The sequence below is a fragment of the Lepisosteus oculatus genome, chromosome 4, assembly GCF_040954835.1.
Source record: "Lepisosteus oculatus isolate fLepOcu1 chromosome 4, fLepOcu1.hap2, whole genome shotgun sequence".
NCBI classification, from domain to species: Eukaryota; Metazoa; Chordata; class Actinopteri; order Semionotiformes; family Lepisosteidae; genus Lepisosteus; species Lepisosteus oculatus.
In genome coordinates this window covers 57,160,710-57,173,547 of record NC_090699.1, presented here as the reverse complement: position 1 = coordinate 57,173,547, position 12,838 = coordinate 57,160,710, and the positions used below count along the sequence as shown (strand labels likewise).

General features: G+C 37.7%; 1 protein-coding gene across 1 annotated transcript in view; it reads left to right on the top strand.

Moving 5' to 3' along the window:
• LOC102695723 (E3 ubiquitin-protein ligase RNF123) overlaps nt 1-12,838 on the top strand; it is a 124,804-nt gene that overhangs the window by 26,494 nt on the left and 85,472 nt on the right. Inside the window, exons 22-31 of the mRNA XM_069189409.1 lie at nt 790-890; nt 1,637-1,829; nt 3,582-3,727; nt 5,361-5,444; nt 5,844-5,951; nt 6,591-6,768; nt 7,544-7,618; nt 9,059-9,146; nt 10,424-10,511; nt 10,836-10,920. Of these exons, the coding sequence (XP_069045510.1) occupies nt 790-890; nt 1,637-1,829; nt 3,582-3,727; nt 5,361-5,444; nt 5,844-5,951; nt 6,591-6,768; nt 7,544-7,618; nt 9,059-9,146; nt 10,424-10,511; nt 10,836-10,920 (1,146 nt within the window). The remainder of the gene's footprint in view (nt 1-789; nt 891-1,636; nt 1,830-3,581; nt 3,728-5,360; nt 5,445-5,843; nt 5,952-6,590; nt 6,769-7,543; nt 7,619-9,058; nt 9,147-10,423; nt 10,512-10,835; nt 10,921-12,838) is intronic.

The following is a 12,838-nucleotide window of genomic DNA, read 5'->3' as shown; positions in this document are numbered from 1 at the left end:
AGGATCAGCTTATTTTCCAATCTGCTATTTTAAGAAAGAAATGAATCAGAATGAATTAATTTTGCCACCGATATCCCCTATTATGTCCAGAATATGCAATCCACTCTCCTCTAGTTGCTTCAATTCCACGAAAACGTATGAAAATACTTAGTCAATAATGTTTTGGCATTTCTCATTTTAAAGTGTGACACAAAGTTATGACATGACATTCCCTCTTCTAGTAAATCATCTCGGTTGGGGGTGGAAACTCGTACGGTATGTAAGTTCTTAAAGCATTTGAAAATGCTTTGAGAAGCAAATAAAAATATGTTAGTCATAAATGATTGAAAAATGTTTGCTGCTATTGACTGGATTTGCCTAAAGAACATTAGCCTGATAGCCAGTGGTTTAATGAATATTGCATGCGAGGGAAGTTAGTGCTCTTACATTGTTTCAGTTTAAGGTTTTTTTTTTAAGATACATATTGATTTTGTGCCATTTGACAGTATTGTGAATTTTTTAGTTTTAAAAGAGTTTTCCTATCAGATGAGACTGTTTGGCCCCGTGCTTCTCAGTTGGTAGTGTGATGTTTGCCATGACTGATGGCAAAATCTCATGAAGACATTTTGTGCAAGATGTTATTGAATTGGTTGTCTCTGATTAGCTGGGTAATTACAGCGCCTCGCTCATCATCATCGTTATAAATTCCTTTGCCTTTCTGTTCATGCTGCAAATTGAGCTGGTATTATGGTTGAGTGAATGTAAAATGCTAAGCCTTGCAATTTCTCACAATGTGCCTGATACTTTCAGATGACCTGGCCACCAAAGCCAATATCATAATTGACCCATCGGAGATCCAATCCACGTCAATGGATGACCTGGATGAGGATGAAGACAGTGGTGCAGCACAGGTAACTCAGACTGGCACAGAAAGCCCTACTTTCACCAACAACAGGGCCATACCATGCCCATTTACCACCTGTCTTCTGAGCTTCTTGATCTGTTTAAATAACATTTAAAGGGGACGTGTTTCCCCTTTCATTTTATTTGTTAAACGTATGCTTTTCTTTTGTTTCTTAATTCTTATACCTAATCATTTTGTTGTCATATTCCAGTTTGACACCAACTGGAACATACGTTGTTGTCATTTTCCAGAAAAGTAGCTTTTAAAACCTTAAAAAATTAAGTAGTGGAGATACATTAGTCTTTCCTAACATTTAGCAAGTTCAGTGAACTTGAAGCTTGATTTTCAGTTTTGACCACTAAGGTAATTTATTGAGAGCCTCCAAAAGTTTCTGCAATTTTATTCCTATTGAGCTTACACATTACTAAAGGTATTGTGGAAACGTCTATCAAGTATTGATGTCCTTTGCTGGCAGTGCACTGTATTTCTGGGATATTGTAATATCAATAAAAGATTATAGCTCAGGGCTGCAAGTATGAGCAGATTTTGTTTGTAGTTCATACTACTTTATCTTAGACCCTGGGCTATATAAATATGGAAAACATCAAGACAGAAAACCACAGTGCACTCTGCTTTAAGTCAATGTTAGAAAAGTTTTAAATCATTATTTATAAAAAAAAGTGATGTAATGTCTGAGTTAACGATTCTGTCACCTTTTTCTGTGACTGAACTCTCTGTGGGTGTTGCTGACAGAGGCCATTCGGGGCAGCTGCAATGGGGGCAGCCTTGGCGCGGCCCAGCTGGCTGAGCTCCCCCACTCTGGGCAGAGCTAACCGCTTCCTCAGCACTGCTGCAGTCAGCCTCATGACCCCACGGCGACCCCTTGCCCCACCAGAGAAGGTCAAAGTGCGCACCTTGGCAGTAGAGCAGAGGACTGAGGAGGACAGTGAGTACTGTGGCCCCAGAAACATGTATCCCTGTGTCTTTGCTTCATCTGAGACCTAGAGACTGAAGTGCTGATATGAAGCAGTGCTTAAACCAACGAAAGCGACTTCTAGCTATTTTCTTTCACTTGGTACTTCCCATTATATATGACTGCCCCCAACAAGAGACCATAAAAAACACCATGTTTACAGGAATGTTTCAGTTCACAGATTGAACTATCTGATGAATGTAGTCACTAACATATGAATTCATTTTTTAAAGGGGAACTGCAGTCCCAAATTCTCAGACCGGTTATTAAATCTCAGTAATAAATTAATAAAATCTCAGTCATAACTGATATCACAAAGTTTTACAAATTTCAAATTAAATGTAAAATCGTAAACTTTGAAAGTACTGTGTATTCACGCAAATTGTGACGTGAAAGTGGCCCTTCCTGCTCATTAGTACCTGTAAGCGAAAGGGAAACGTGGTCTCCTTATATCCTGTTTTGACTTTTTGAACTTGCTTGTATATTTTAAATGATGCCTCACTGTTGAGCATTTGGCTATGCAGAACATAGTTGTCACATACAAAACAGAGGATCGGATTCGCAGAAAGTCAAACTATTTCTTTTTCCGAGGCATATTCAACTACCCAAGAGATGGGTAATAAACATGGGCACTGATTTTGGTCCCATTGACAAGTTTCTCGGCAAGATTCAGCGTGATGTATGATTGAATAAGTTCAAACAGCAGACGTTCCAACCCAGAAATGGTCGAACATGATCTGCAGGCTAGTTAAAATGTAAATGGTATTTGTTGGCAAAACCGTCTTGAAGTCAATATGCTGAATTAAATTCAGTTACTCTCATTCAAATCAGCTGTTCAGGCGGTGGCACAGGTAATGGTGCAGCAAGTCCTCCAAAAGTCCTACTTGAATTTTTCTTTTAGGTGTGTTTAACCCTAAAATAACCACCAATGTAAATGATAATGTAATTTTGCAAAACTTGAAAATGAATATGAGTGTATTTTAGTTGGTTGACAGGTTGCTCTGTTTTTACAATACTTACAGTACATAAAGTATCAGAAAATGTCTCCTTGTGCATGTCGATTTCATTGAAATATTTACTATTATAGTAGCAAAATTCACTTGGTTTAAAGCATGTTTACAGCGTAATAAGTCTGCTTTCGCATTACCAGAGGTTTTGTTGCGTTGTTCTAAATTGCAGACAATGACAGAAATATGGCTCTATGCATACATTGAAATTTCACCTCTTTTGTGATGTAATTTGGAATACCGTATATACCGTATACTGTATACTTAGTAATTTCATTGTGATTCATTATAATCCCAAAATGTAAAAATAGGGTTGCAGTTCCCTTTTAAAAAACTTCCTCTTGTTGGATGTGATTTTTTTTTCATCTGTGTTGTGTTCCTGAAGCAATTTGCTTGAAGTTTGCTCAGTTTGCTTGAAGTGTAATCACAAATAGATTACTTGGTAATTTGGACAACACAATTAGAGTGCTGCTACTATTGCTATTTTTCTCTACTAATTAGCATGTGCTGTGGAAATGTTGTGGAAATGTTGTTAAGAAGAAGGACAAGCCATAGGCTGCTCTGGTAGCAAAAGGGAAACGTGGTCTCCTAATATCCTTTTTTGACTTTTTGAACTTGCTTATATATTTTAAATGGTGCCTCACTGTTGAGCAATTGGTAGAGGCCCCCATAGTTAACAATGTTAGTTAAAGGTTTTGATTTCTGTTTTTGCCTCCAGTTGAGGGCAGTCATGGTAATGATGGACTATTGCTTGGGCGACCACCAGAAGAGCCGGAGCAACCAATAGCTGAGAAGTCCCTCCTGGAGATCTTGGATGGTATCATCATGATGTACAACTTGAGTGTGCACCAACAACTGGGCAAGGTGAGAGACGGGAGTCACAGAGCAGTCTGGGGTCAAGGCAAGTCGATGGAAGAGGTTTCTCATGCGAGTTGACTCGCCTTTGAAATGACAAATGTGCATAATTAACAACAGTAACAAGATGCAGTTGTGCATGTTGGTTTTTGAGACTTGGGAGTCAGACTCTTCCTTTTGTGTCAGTGAAACTAAAAGCATGTGTTCCTTTTAAGAAACCACATTGAAGACCAACTGCTAAAGCAGGCAGGTCCATTAAATCATTGGCTTGTATCGTTTCAGTATGAGACCTGTTTAGTGTTCCTTTAGAAAATATCTTCTCTTAAGCAGGTCTTATAATGCTGCTAGGGCACTCTTTGGAAAGAATCTGCCACTGCTTTGTGTAGATAAATCAAAGTACTTGTGTAAAGTTGAAGTACTGGGGACTGGTGCTTACGAAATTAAGCCAGAGGTAAATGTAGATTGTGCAGATAACCATACATCAGGTTGAGCCTAATGGCCTGTCGCGACAAATGAATGTCGAAATGCTTCCTGAGCTTCACTTTGTTAAAGTCTTATGAGAGTTGGAGAGCGCAAGGAACGTAATCCATTGGCACATTATTCTCATACTTAATCTAAAACCAGCTACAGACTGCAAGTTTTTAAATGGGGATATTTATTTCCATTTCCTCTTCAGTTAATCTCTTTTAGCCATGGGAATTTTGTTTTAAATGTACTGTAAATGTTAGGATCAGAGCAAGGTGTTCTTTTTTATTTCCTCATTAATTTTTATTCAAAGAATGCAACATTTAGCTAGATGGCTTCTGCTGCATTGTAGACTGAACTCTTAAAGGCGACTGTATCCATTAATGAATTATGGTTCTTCTCCAGCTCTGTAGTAATGTATCTAGAGTGTATTGTATTACAACTCAATTATCAATTTTATCAATTAAAGAACTGCAGTTTGTTCTCTCTAGCCATCTTAATTCCTAATGTATATCTTTTGATGATGAAGCTGGAGATAAAATACACGCAAATAACTGGCTTCTTTATTTTCTACTGAATTGTACACATAAAACTATGTGTGATCTTTGCTCTTTCTGATACATAGCAAGTGACATCTGTCTGCTTCTGAAAAACTTACAATATGAGAGTTGCAGTGTCTCCTTTTGTACTTATATGATGTCATTGTGAGCAAATCTGTTTTATTTGACAGAGTAATCAGAGTAATATGTAAATATTAAACTCAAGGCAGCTTCTTGTTTGTCCTTATTCACTTTGAAGTATTAAAGGCTTGTTACTCACAGTTTGGCTTGATACACACAAATGGCCAATCAATCTCTTACAAGAGGTTCTCATAATACAGAGTTAAGTGTGTTGACTATAATACTTGTGTAAGAGTAGTCAACCTCATACTAATCAATCACGCAATGAACATCGACATTCATGAACACTTAGAATGCAAATAAATATTCACTTACTTTCGTGATCTGATCTGATCACGAACTTTTGATTTATCAGACATACATGCTTGGGACCAATAGGTTAATTCTTAAGTCTTAAAATGTTTTTCATGGTGGTTTTCAAAAATACACTGTATGACTTATTTGGGTCAAAGGTAGTATGATGTTTAAATGGTTTATATTTACTTCGCAATTCTCAGATGGTGGTGGTGTCAGATGATGTCCATGAATATGCGGTGGCCCTGAAGGACACTGAGGAGAAGATTGCTCGCTGCCCAAGTAGAGTAAGTGCTGTCTCGTGTGACAATGGTGGACCTGTGCAGTAAAGAAGAGATGAGAGAAAAAACTGGTTACAGCACGGTGTTTATAGGTGCTTCCCTTTCACCTGTGTTCATGTAAATTTTGTGAAACTTTATATTAGACTTGAAAATTAGTTTTCTAATTAGAACTTAATGACAGTTGTTATGTACTTCTTTTGTGAGATAGTGGGGTCAATGCTGTGACAATGAATCTAAAATGTTTTCTTTAAAGTGGTTAGGAGTGTCTGACAACAAATGTGTGTACACCGTATATATATATATTTGTGTGTGGATTTTGGCAGGGATCCTGTATATATTTGTATTGCCCTGGTATTGTGCCCAGCACAGACCAACCTGCTAACCATTCCCCCTCTCTGTCTCCAGAGACATGACATTCTGGAGGAGCTTCAGAAGAGCCAGAAGGTTTTTGCTGAGAAGTTGAACCACTTGAGCCGCAGACTAGCCTGGATTAATGCTACCATTTACTCCAAAGTAATATGTGTCTCCAACCAATCTCTATACAACATGTTGTGGCTGATTACATGAAAGCCTGAACTCCAACTAAGTTCTTAATAGCTCTCAAGAAGTTAACTTGAAAGGGAGAAAATGCCAATCATGCCAACAATTGCACAAGTGTTCTGCTAATTACAAATGTACTCCCTTCAGTTTAATCCTTTCCCTTTTACAATTTCTACTTTTTGTATAAGCAGAACTATCTTCTTAATTTCTTGCAAAGAGAACTTCCTCTAATTGCACTTACCACTGCCAAATCAAAGCTCTTATTCCCTAGTCTCACATCTGATCATAGACCAGGTGGGAGAGTAATCTGTTCAATACCTAATTGGATTATACAGAGAAACAAATAATGCAGCAATGTGATCAATTTTGAGTCTGTACAAATTGAAATGACGATGGAAACAACAGATATTTCTTATAATTGTAACTTGACCCGTCTGCCTGAGGAAATTTACAAAACGTAAGGGTACAGGCTTGAACTGAACGGCTGTTGAACTGTGGAAAAATGTGCACCCTTTCGAACTAGAATGTTGCGATTGTGCTGTATATACGGTGTGTATGAGAATGAGCTCTGTGATCACACATGTGCTGTTTGTACACTGTGGTTTTGTCCAGGAGAAGATGCTGGATGTGTACTGGCTGCTCCAAGTCTGTATCCGCACCATAGAGCACGCCGACAACACCGGCTCCCTGTTTGCATTCACCCCGGAGTTCTATCTTAATGTGGCCATGAACAGCTACAGCGCACTCAAGAACTACTTCAGCCCTTCCAACAGCATGGAGGAGCTGCCAGGTAATATAACTCCACAGCCCCTCCACACCCCCACATCTAGTGAAATCGTTCGGTTTTCCTGTGTTTCAGGCCCTGTGCATTTAAATGGTTGCCGCCATTGTGTGCTTTATGTGATGTAAAAGTGGGATATCATTATTATTAATATAACTAATTCAATTCCAAGGTGATTTACAGGGTCATAACCTTTAAAAATATTGAGTAGCATTAATAATGTCACAAATGCTTTTCATTGCAATACTCATTTTATGCTTTTTTTAATCCATGATTACAGTGCATATACTGTATACTGTATTAGGATACATTGTTTAGACATGTGGTTCAATATAAGCAGTAGTCCGGTTTGCATTGTACGAGTTTTAATATAACACAATAAAACCAATAGCACAAACCCAGTGCTATATTCAGAAAATATAAGAGTATTGGGGGGTGGAAGGCAGTGTTATTGTTTCTTTCTGAGTAAAAATGTTGTAAAGTGTTACCACGAAGATGCCTGCAACGATCGATGTTGAAGTTTCAGTGCACAACACTTTCCATGCGGGTTTGGCGGAGGTTACTGTAGTAAGTGATGTCTGAAGTAAAAAACAAAGCATGCTCAACAAATGCATTAGGGGATTTATTGTGTTGTTTAAATTTTGCCAATAACAATGACCTAGCAAAGTTTGAAGAATTATGTATTCAGTTACAGTTTTTTTAGAAATTCATTTGGATTGTTTGCAAAGGGTATATGCAAAACATGAAAGGGTATCCTGATTTGTGATCTTTTGTCCACCTGCAGGTTATGAGGACACACTTACCCAGCTTGCTGCTATCTTAGCCAAACATTTTGCAGACCCCCGCATTGTAGGAACAGGTAAGGGAGCCGGTTACAGATCATTTGAGATACAACTGTCTATATAGGGTGTATTAATTTTTATAGTGTTTGCTACTAGTACATGTGGAGAGTGTGTGGGTTTTTAGTTTATCGTATTTTTTAAAGAAATCACTAGAAGTATTTTTGCCAGTGCCAACTCCCAGACTCACCTGCATATATTCCATGTAGACAGTAAATGGAACAGGGAAGTTGTTCGAATTTTACTTATTCATTTTAGAAGGGAGAAAATCTTTTCTGAGCTTGTATTCTTTTCGGTACGACTGCTTGCTCTCTGTGCATTGGAGCCAGATTGCTCCGAGGAGTCAGTATCTGATTCTTGATGCCTACACAGCTTGAAGAATTGAGACAGTGCTATATTCATTCTTCAAATCAAACCTGGAATTTTCCAACACCACAGAGTGTTTTTTTTTATTTATGTTATGGGAAGAAAGGGGAGAAGCCTGTTACTGAAGCTTCATGCTGCCTTTGAGGTTTTGTTTTCATTACAATCTAGTTTCTCTCATTATTACACCTGGCTTTTCATTTTTACAACTGGGTTTTTGTTGTTATATCATTTAGCAGGATTTTTTTCTTCCTTATATGCTTGACTTTTGTTTTGTCTTTCACTGCTATCGGATTTCTCCTCTGGAGACTGATTTCTCAGTTCTGTACCCTGCTGTGTTGACCATATACAGCTCCTGTTCCTTGTGTAGCAATTTTTCTATGTTTGGATAAAAACCTTTAGCTCACAGTGCTGTCTGTGTAGCATCTTTCACAAGCAAAAAAAAGTATGCATGACCTTGTCAGAAACACGCTTATTAAAAATGACCCCTGCACTATGTAAACTATTTTCTCCTTGCAATCACCCAGGCCTTTTACATTTCTTGAATGGCACTGCTTAATCACAAAAAAGACAGTGTATAATCTTGGGTTCCAATTTAAAAAGGTTCTTCTGGCAGCTCAAAGCCGTGTGATGTTTGTAAGCTTGCCTCCATGTGGGCTAAGTGCCATTAATTCAAACATTTCGTCAATAATTACTGCCAGTGCGGAACAGCATTAGCTTAACAGATGCTAGCTATCCTCAAGGTGTATGGGATGGCAGTTCAAAAGCTACAGGAACATCAGCCAGATCTGCAGCTATGCTGGGTTATATGTTGCATTTTTATTCTCTGACCTGAAATGCAATTGAATTGAGGGATCAAATGAAATAAAGGAAATGGTTTAGTAACTCAAGAAATCATTTTGGAATGTTTTTGGTATTATTACTCGAATTATGCAAGTTTTCTATACCTCAGAAATGTCTTCCTCCCTGTTTTTGTTTTCATGTTTGAGGTTTACAATTTATTGTTATAAACAATAATGAAGGGGCTAACTGACAAATTTAAAATGTAGGTTTGGGTGGGTAGTGTAATTACATTTTTTTAATGCTTTTTGTCCCAGATATAAAGGACTCTTTGATGCAGGCACTGGCCAGCTATGTGTGCTATCCCCAGTCCCTAAAAGCAGTGGAGAGAATCTCAGAGGAACAGTGAGTACATCTAGAACTCAGATACAGTCTTTAAAAGTCCCAATTTCACAGACTTGTTATTTAATAACGGTAAGAAAATACATTTATTGAAGTCATAGAAACATTTGACAAATTTTGAATAAAGCATTAAATCGTGAACTTTGTGAAAGTACTGTAAGTTGCAAGGTTGTCACAAACCTGTGGTTTTGCCGTGGGCGAGAGCAAGAGTTTGCGCAAATTGTGACGTGAAATGTTCCTTCCTGCTCACTAGTCACTGTAATGACTACTGTAATGTGATGTATGAGCGAATAAGTACTATCTGTGCAGCAGACATTTCACCTCAAAAGGTTTCCAAAAGTTCAATTCATTGGCAAACCCATCTTGAAATCAAGACCAATATTTTTAGTAGATTAAAATCCTACTTCTTTACAATGTAATAGGACCACTTTAAGAGTGTTTTCTTCTTTACAGTTTATTTAAATATTTGCCTGTTAAGTCGTACTTTCAGGCACAGTTGAGATTTTTCAGTAAGTCTGAAGGAAAGCATTGATTATATTATTTAAGCTAACCTTGCCTGATAAGTGGCAATGTCATTCATTTTTGAAAATGCATTCAAGATTTCTTACATCTGTGCAATATGTGCAGTATGTGAGGTTGTTTAGGAGGTAGAGGGTTAAATTAATCTATGTGGTACACATTTATGATTGGGCAGAGAGAGAACTGGGGCTCTGAGACCCAAACAGATAGCAGAAAGTAGTGTTCCTTGGTGTCAAATCATTGGTCAGACAAGGTCAGAGGACAGGTCAGAGAAGTGGGAAGATCATAATATACTGTAGGTGGCTCTTCCCTTTACCCAACTTTTTAAATGCAGCTTTTAGGCATTTTAGGCATTTTTAGGCAGAGAAGAAATTTAGATAAGATGCAGAACAGCTGCAGTAAATGAAGTTTAAACATTTCTCAGTTCCCATCTCCTGAGAGTTATGTTCCCATTTACAGTGTACACCTTAAAAACAAATACTGCCAGAATGTCAGATTTGTAGTTAAAATGACAAAAAATGCTTAAAACAAACTTTCATCATTGTTCTTTTTAGTGAAACTAAAATCCTGTTAGTTTTGGGCACTGTGGTTGTTCAACTGAACAATTGAATCATATACACTTCACTTGGAAAGGCTCTTCAAATTTATCCTAATCAGTTGGCTGTGCTTTCCAGCATCTCGGCTGATGATTTTAATGGGATGCAGCAGGTTGGGCCTGTGGACGCCACGGTGTGTCATTTATAGAGTGTCTCACTCCACAGGCGAGTGGCCATGATGAAGAACCTGCTGGCCCCCTATGAACAGAGACCCTGGGCACAGACCAACTGGATCCTGGTGCGACTTTGGAGGGTCAGTAGCTTCTGAGCAACTCGCTGCTTTTCTGTATAATGCCTCACTGCTGATCCTTCGGGCTACACTTGATTGTCTCTCACTTTGTCACATTGTACATCTCCCACTGCCTGTATGTTCTAACACATTCAGCCCATCTCCCACCCTCTCCCCTGAGCCTGCCAAATCCCCTGAAGATTAAAAGTTGATGAACTCTGATTTCTCGTGCTCCCAGCATGTTTTTATAGCTCTGATAGATGACGGATTATTTCCAGGGACAGTGAAATAGTGTGAATTCATTCTGAAGGCCAGATTAAAGATTGATTGGCTGCTTCTTGTTCTCAGGGCTGTGGATTTGGCTACAGGTACACACGATTGCCTCACCTGTTGAAAACCAAACCTGAGGATGCAAACCTACCCAGCCTGCAGAGTAAGTGTCATTCTCAATCGCTCTACTTTGTTCTTCCATTAATTACTGTTGCTTTTACTTTTGAGGCTTGGAAATGCATCAATTTGCTTCTTAGTCGTAGCCTGTCAATCTGTCTCTTTCAGGCTGCCAATATATCTGTCTGTCTGATAGTCTCTTCATTTGAATTTGAACGTCTCACATTGTTTCCTAAAATAAGAATCAGCTTGATAAAGTACATTCAATTATTTTTATATCAACACTTTTTAAAAATCTGTAATTTCATGATGTCAATTATTTTGAGCACTCATTATACAGCATTAGGTAAGAAGTTTTATTGTGAAAGCAAACTGTCATTTGTGTATTGCTAAAAATAAAACACAGCCACTGCTAAAGACACTTCTTGCCGTAAAGCATCGTAAATGGCACTTGTGCTCAACAGTTATGAATCATTTGAGGAGTACCATCATGTTTAATAGCTTAATCACAGTTCTAAAAATAGTAGTAGCAGTAAAAAAAGTTAAATCCTGTGTGATTTTGGACAAATTACAGCGCATGGAATAATTGGGTCAGGAAGACGGAAATGATTAATTTTCATCACATTATAGTGCATAACTATACCGACAGGCAATTTTTAAAGAATCCAGTTCTTTTTTTATTCCAGGATACTTCGATGTCCTTTTGCAAAGGCTTGAAGAAAAAAGCTCTATGCAAAGGTGTTTATACAGTTGTACACTGAGATACTTTCCAGAGTCAAACAGTGGCATAGACAAGATGTCACACTGCAGCCTATATGCCGCCAGGAAGAGGCTGTTACCACTTGTGATCTTATAAGAAATAGAAATCATAACATGTTTTATTTTCTTCTACTCCACTTCTGAAACACGGCAGCAATGTGTCTCTTTTTATTTCAGTGGAGTCAAACTTACTTGTGAATGTGAAACAGTGCTTGTGTCTTCTTCTGCCTGCGTTATAATATACAGTACGTATTAATAAAATAAAATTAAAGAATGTTTAGCAGGGTGAAAGCTGAATTGTAAGTACCTGCTGTACGTCTTAAAAGCTTTTTGCCAATACGATCTGTGCACAGAAGGAGGGTGGCTACTCGCTTCCCTAAAAATGTCCATGACTCAGTGCCTCTATCACATTAATTTTACTGCCAGTTAAAATTAATTATTGCACTTTCTGATTCATGTATACTCAGCAGTTTTATGTTTCTGTTTTGCATGAGAATTCATCACATTGTCATTATTATAGATGCAAAAGAGTCTGAAATTTCTTGAAGCCATGAATCAAAACTTCTTAAAACTCTTTTGTATCCTTTATGGATATCTCAAGTTGAATTAGGGGTTTACTTGGAAAACAATGGATTAAGGAAGTCAATATAGGTGGAGTTGTGGAAAAACAAAAAATGAAAAAGAGGATCAATACAGAAAAATGGCCTTAGGTGTGTTTTTTCATTTAATTCAAGTAATAATTTACTTTGTTTGAGATTTCCATTTCTTTGAGCCATTAACGAGGCTCAAGTGTCTGTTTGTCACATTCCTTAAATAGAACTGATTGGACTTTCATGTTCCCTTTCAAACAGTAAAGATTTTTGCTGCATATAGTGTCATTACATTTTTGAGACAGCTCCTTATTAAACTGATCAAACAAAATCCAATGCTAAACAAATGAATGAAGAAATAATTAAGGAGAACTAATTGGACATTTGTGCAAAAACACCCTGTTTAGAAAGTATAATGAACCATACATAGTAATGAACGTACAGTAAGGATGTAAGAATATTCACGATTGAGAGGGGACCAGCTAATTTGTTTTTTTTTTAATAACAAATTGATATGAGTATCTGAACCACCCATTACTTGAAGGAAGCCAGGGTATCAGCATGTTGTTCCAGGATCCCAACGCTGTATAAAAAACGTTTTTCTGTCCTCCTGTT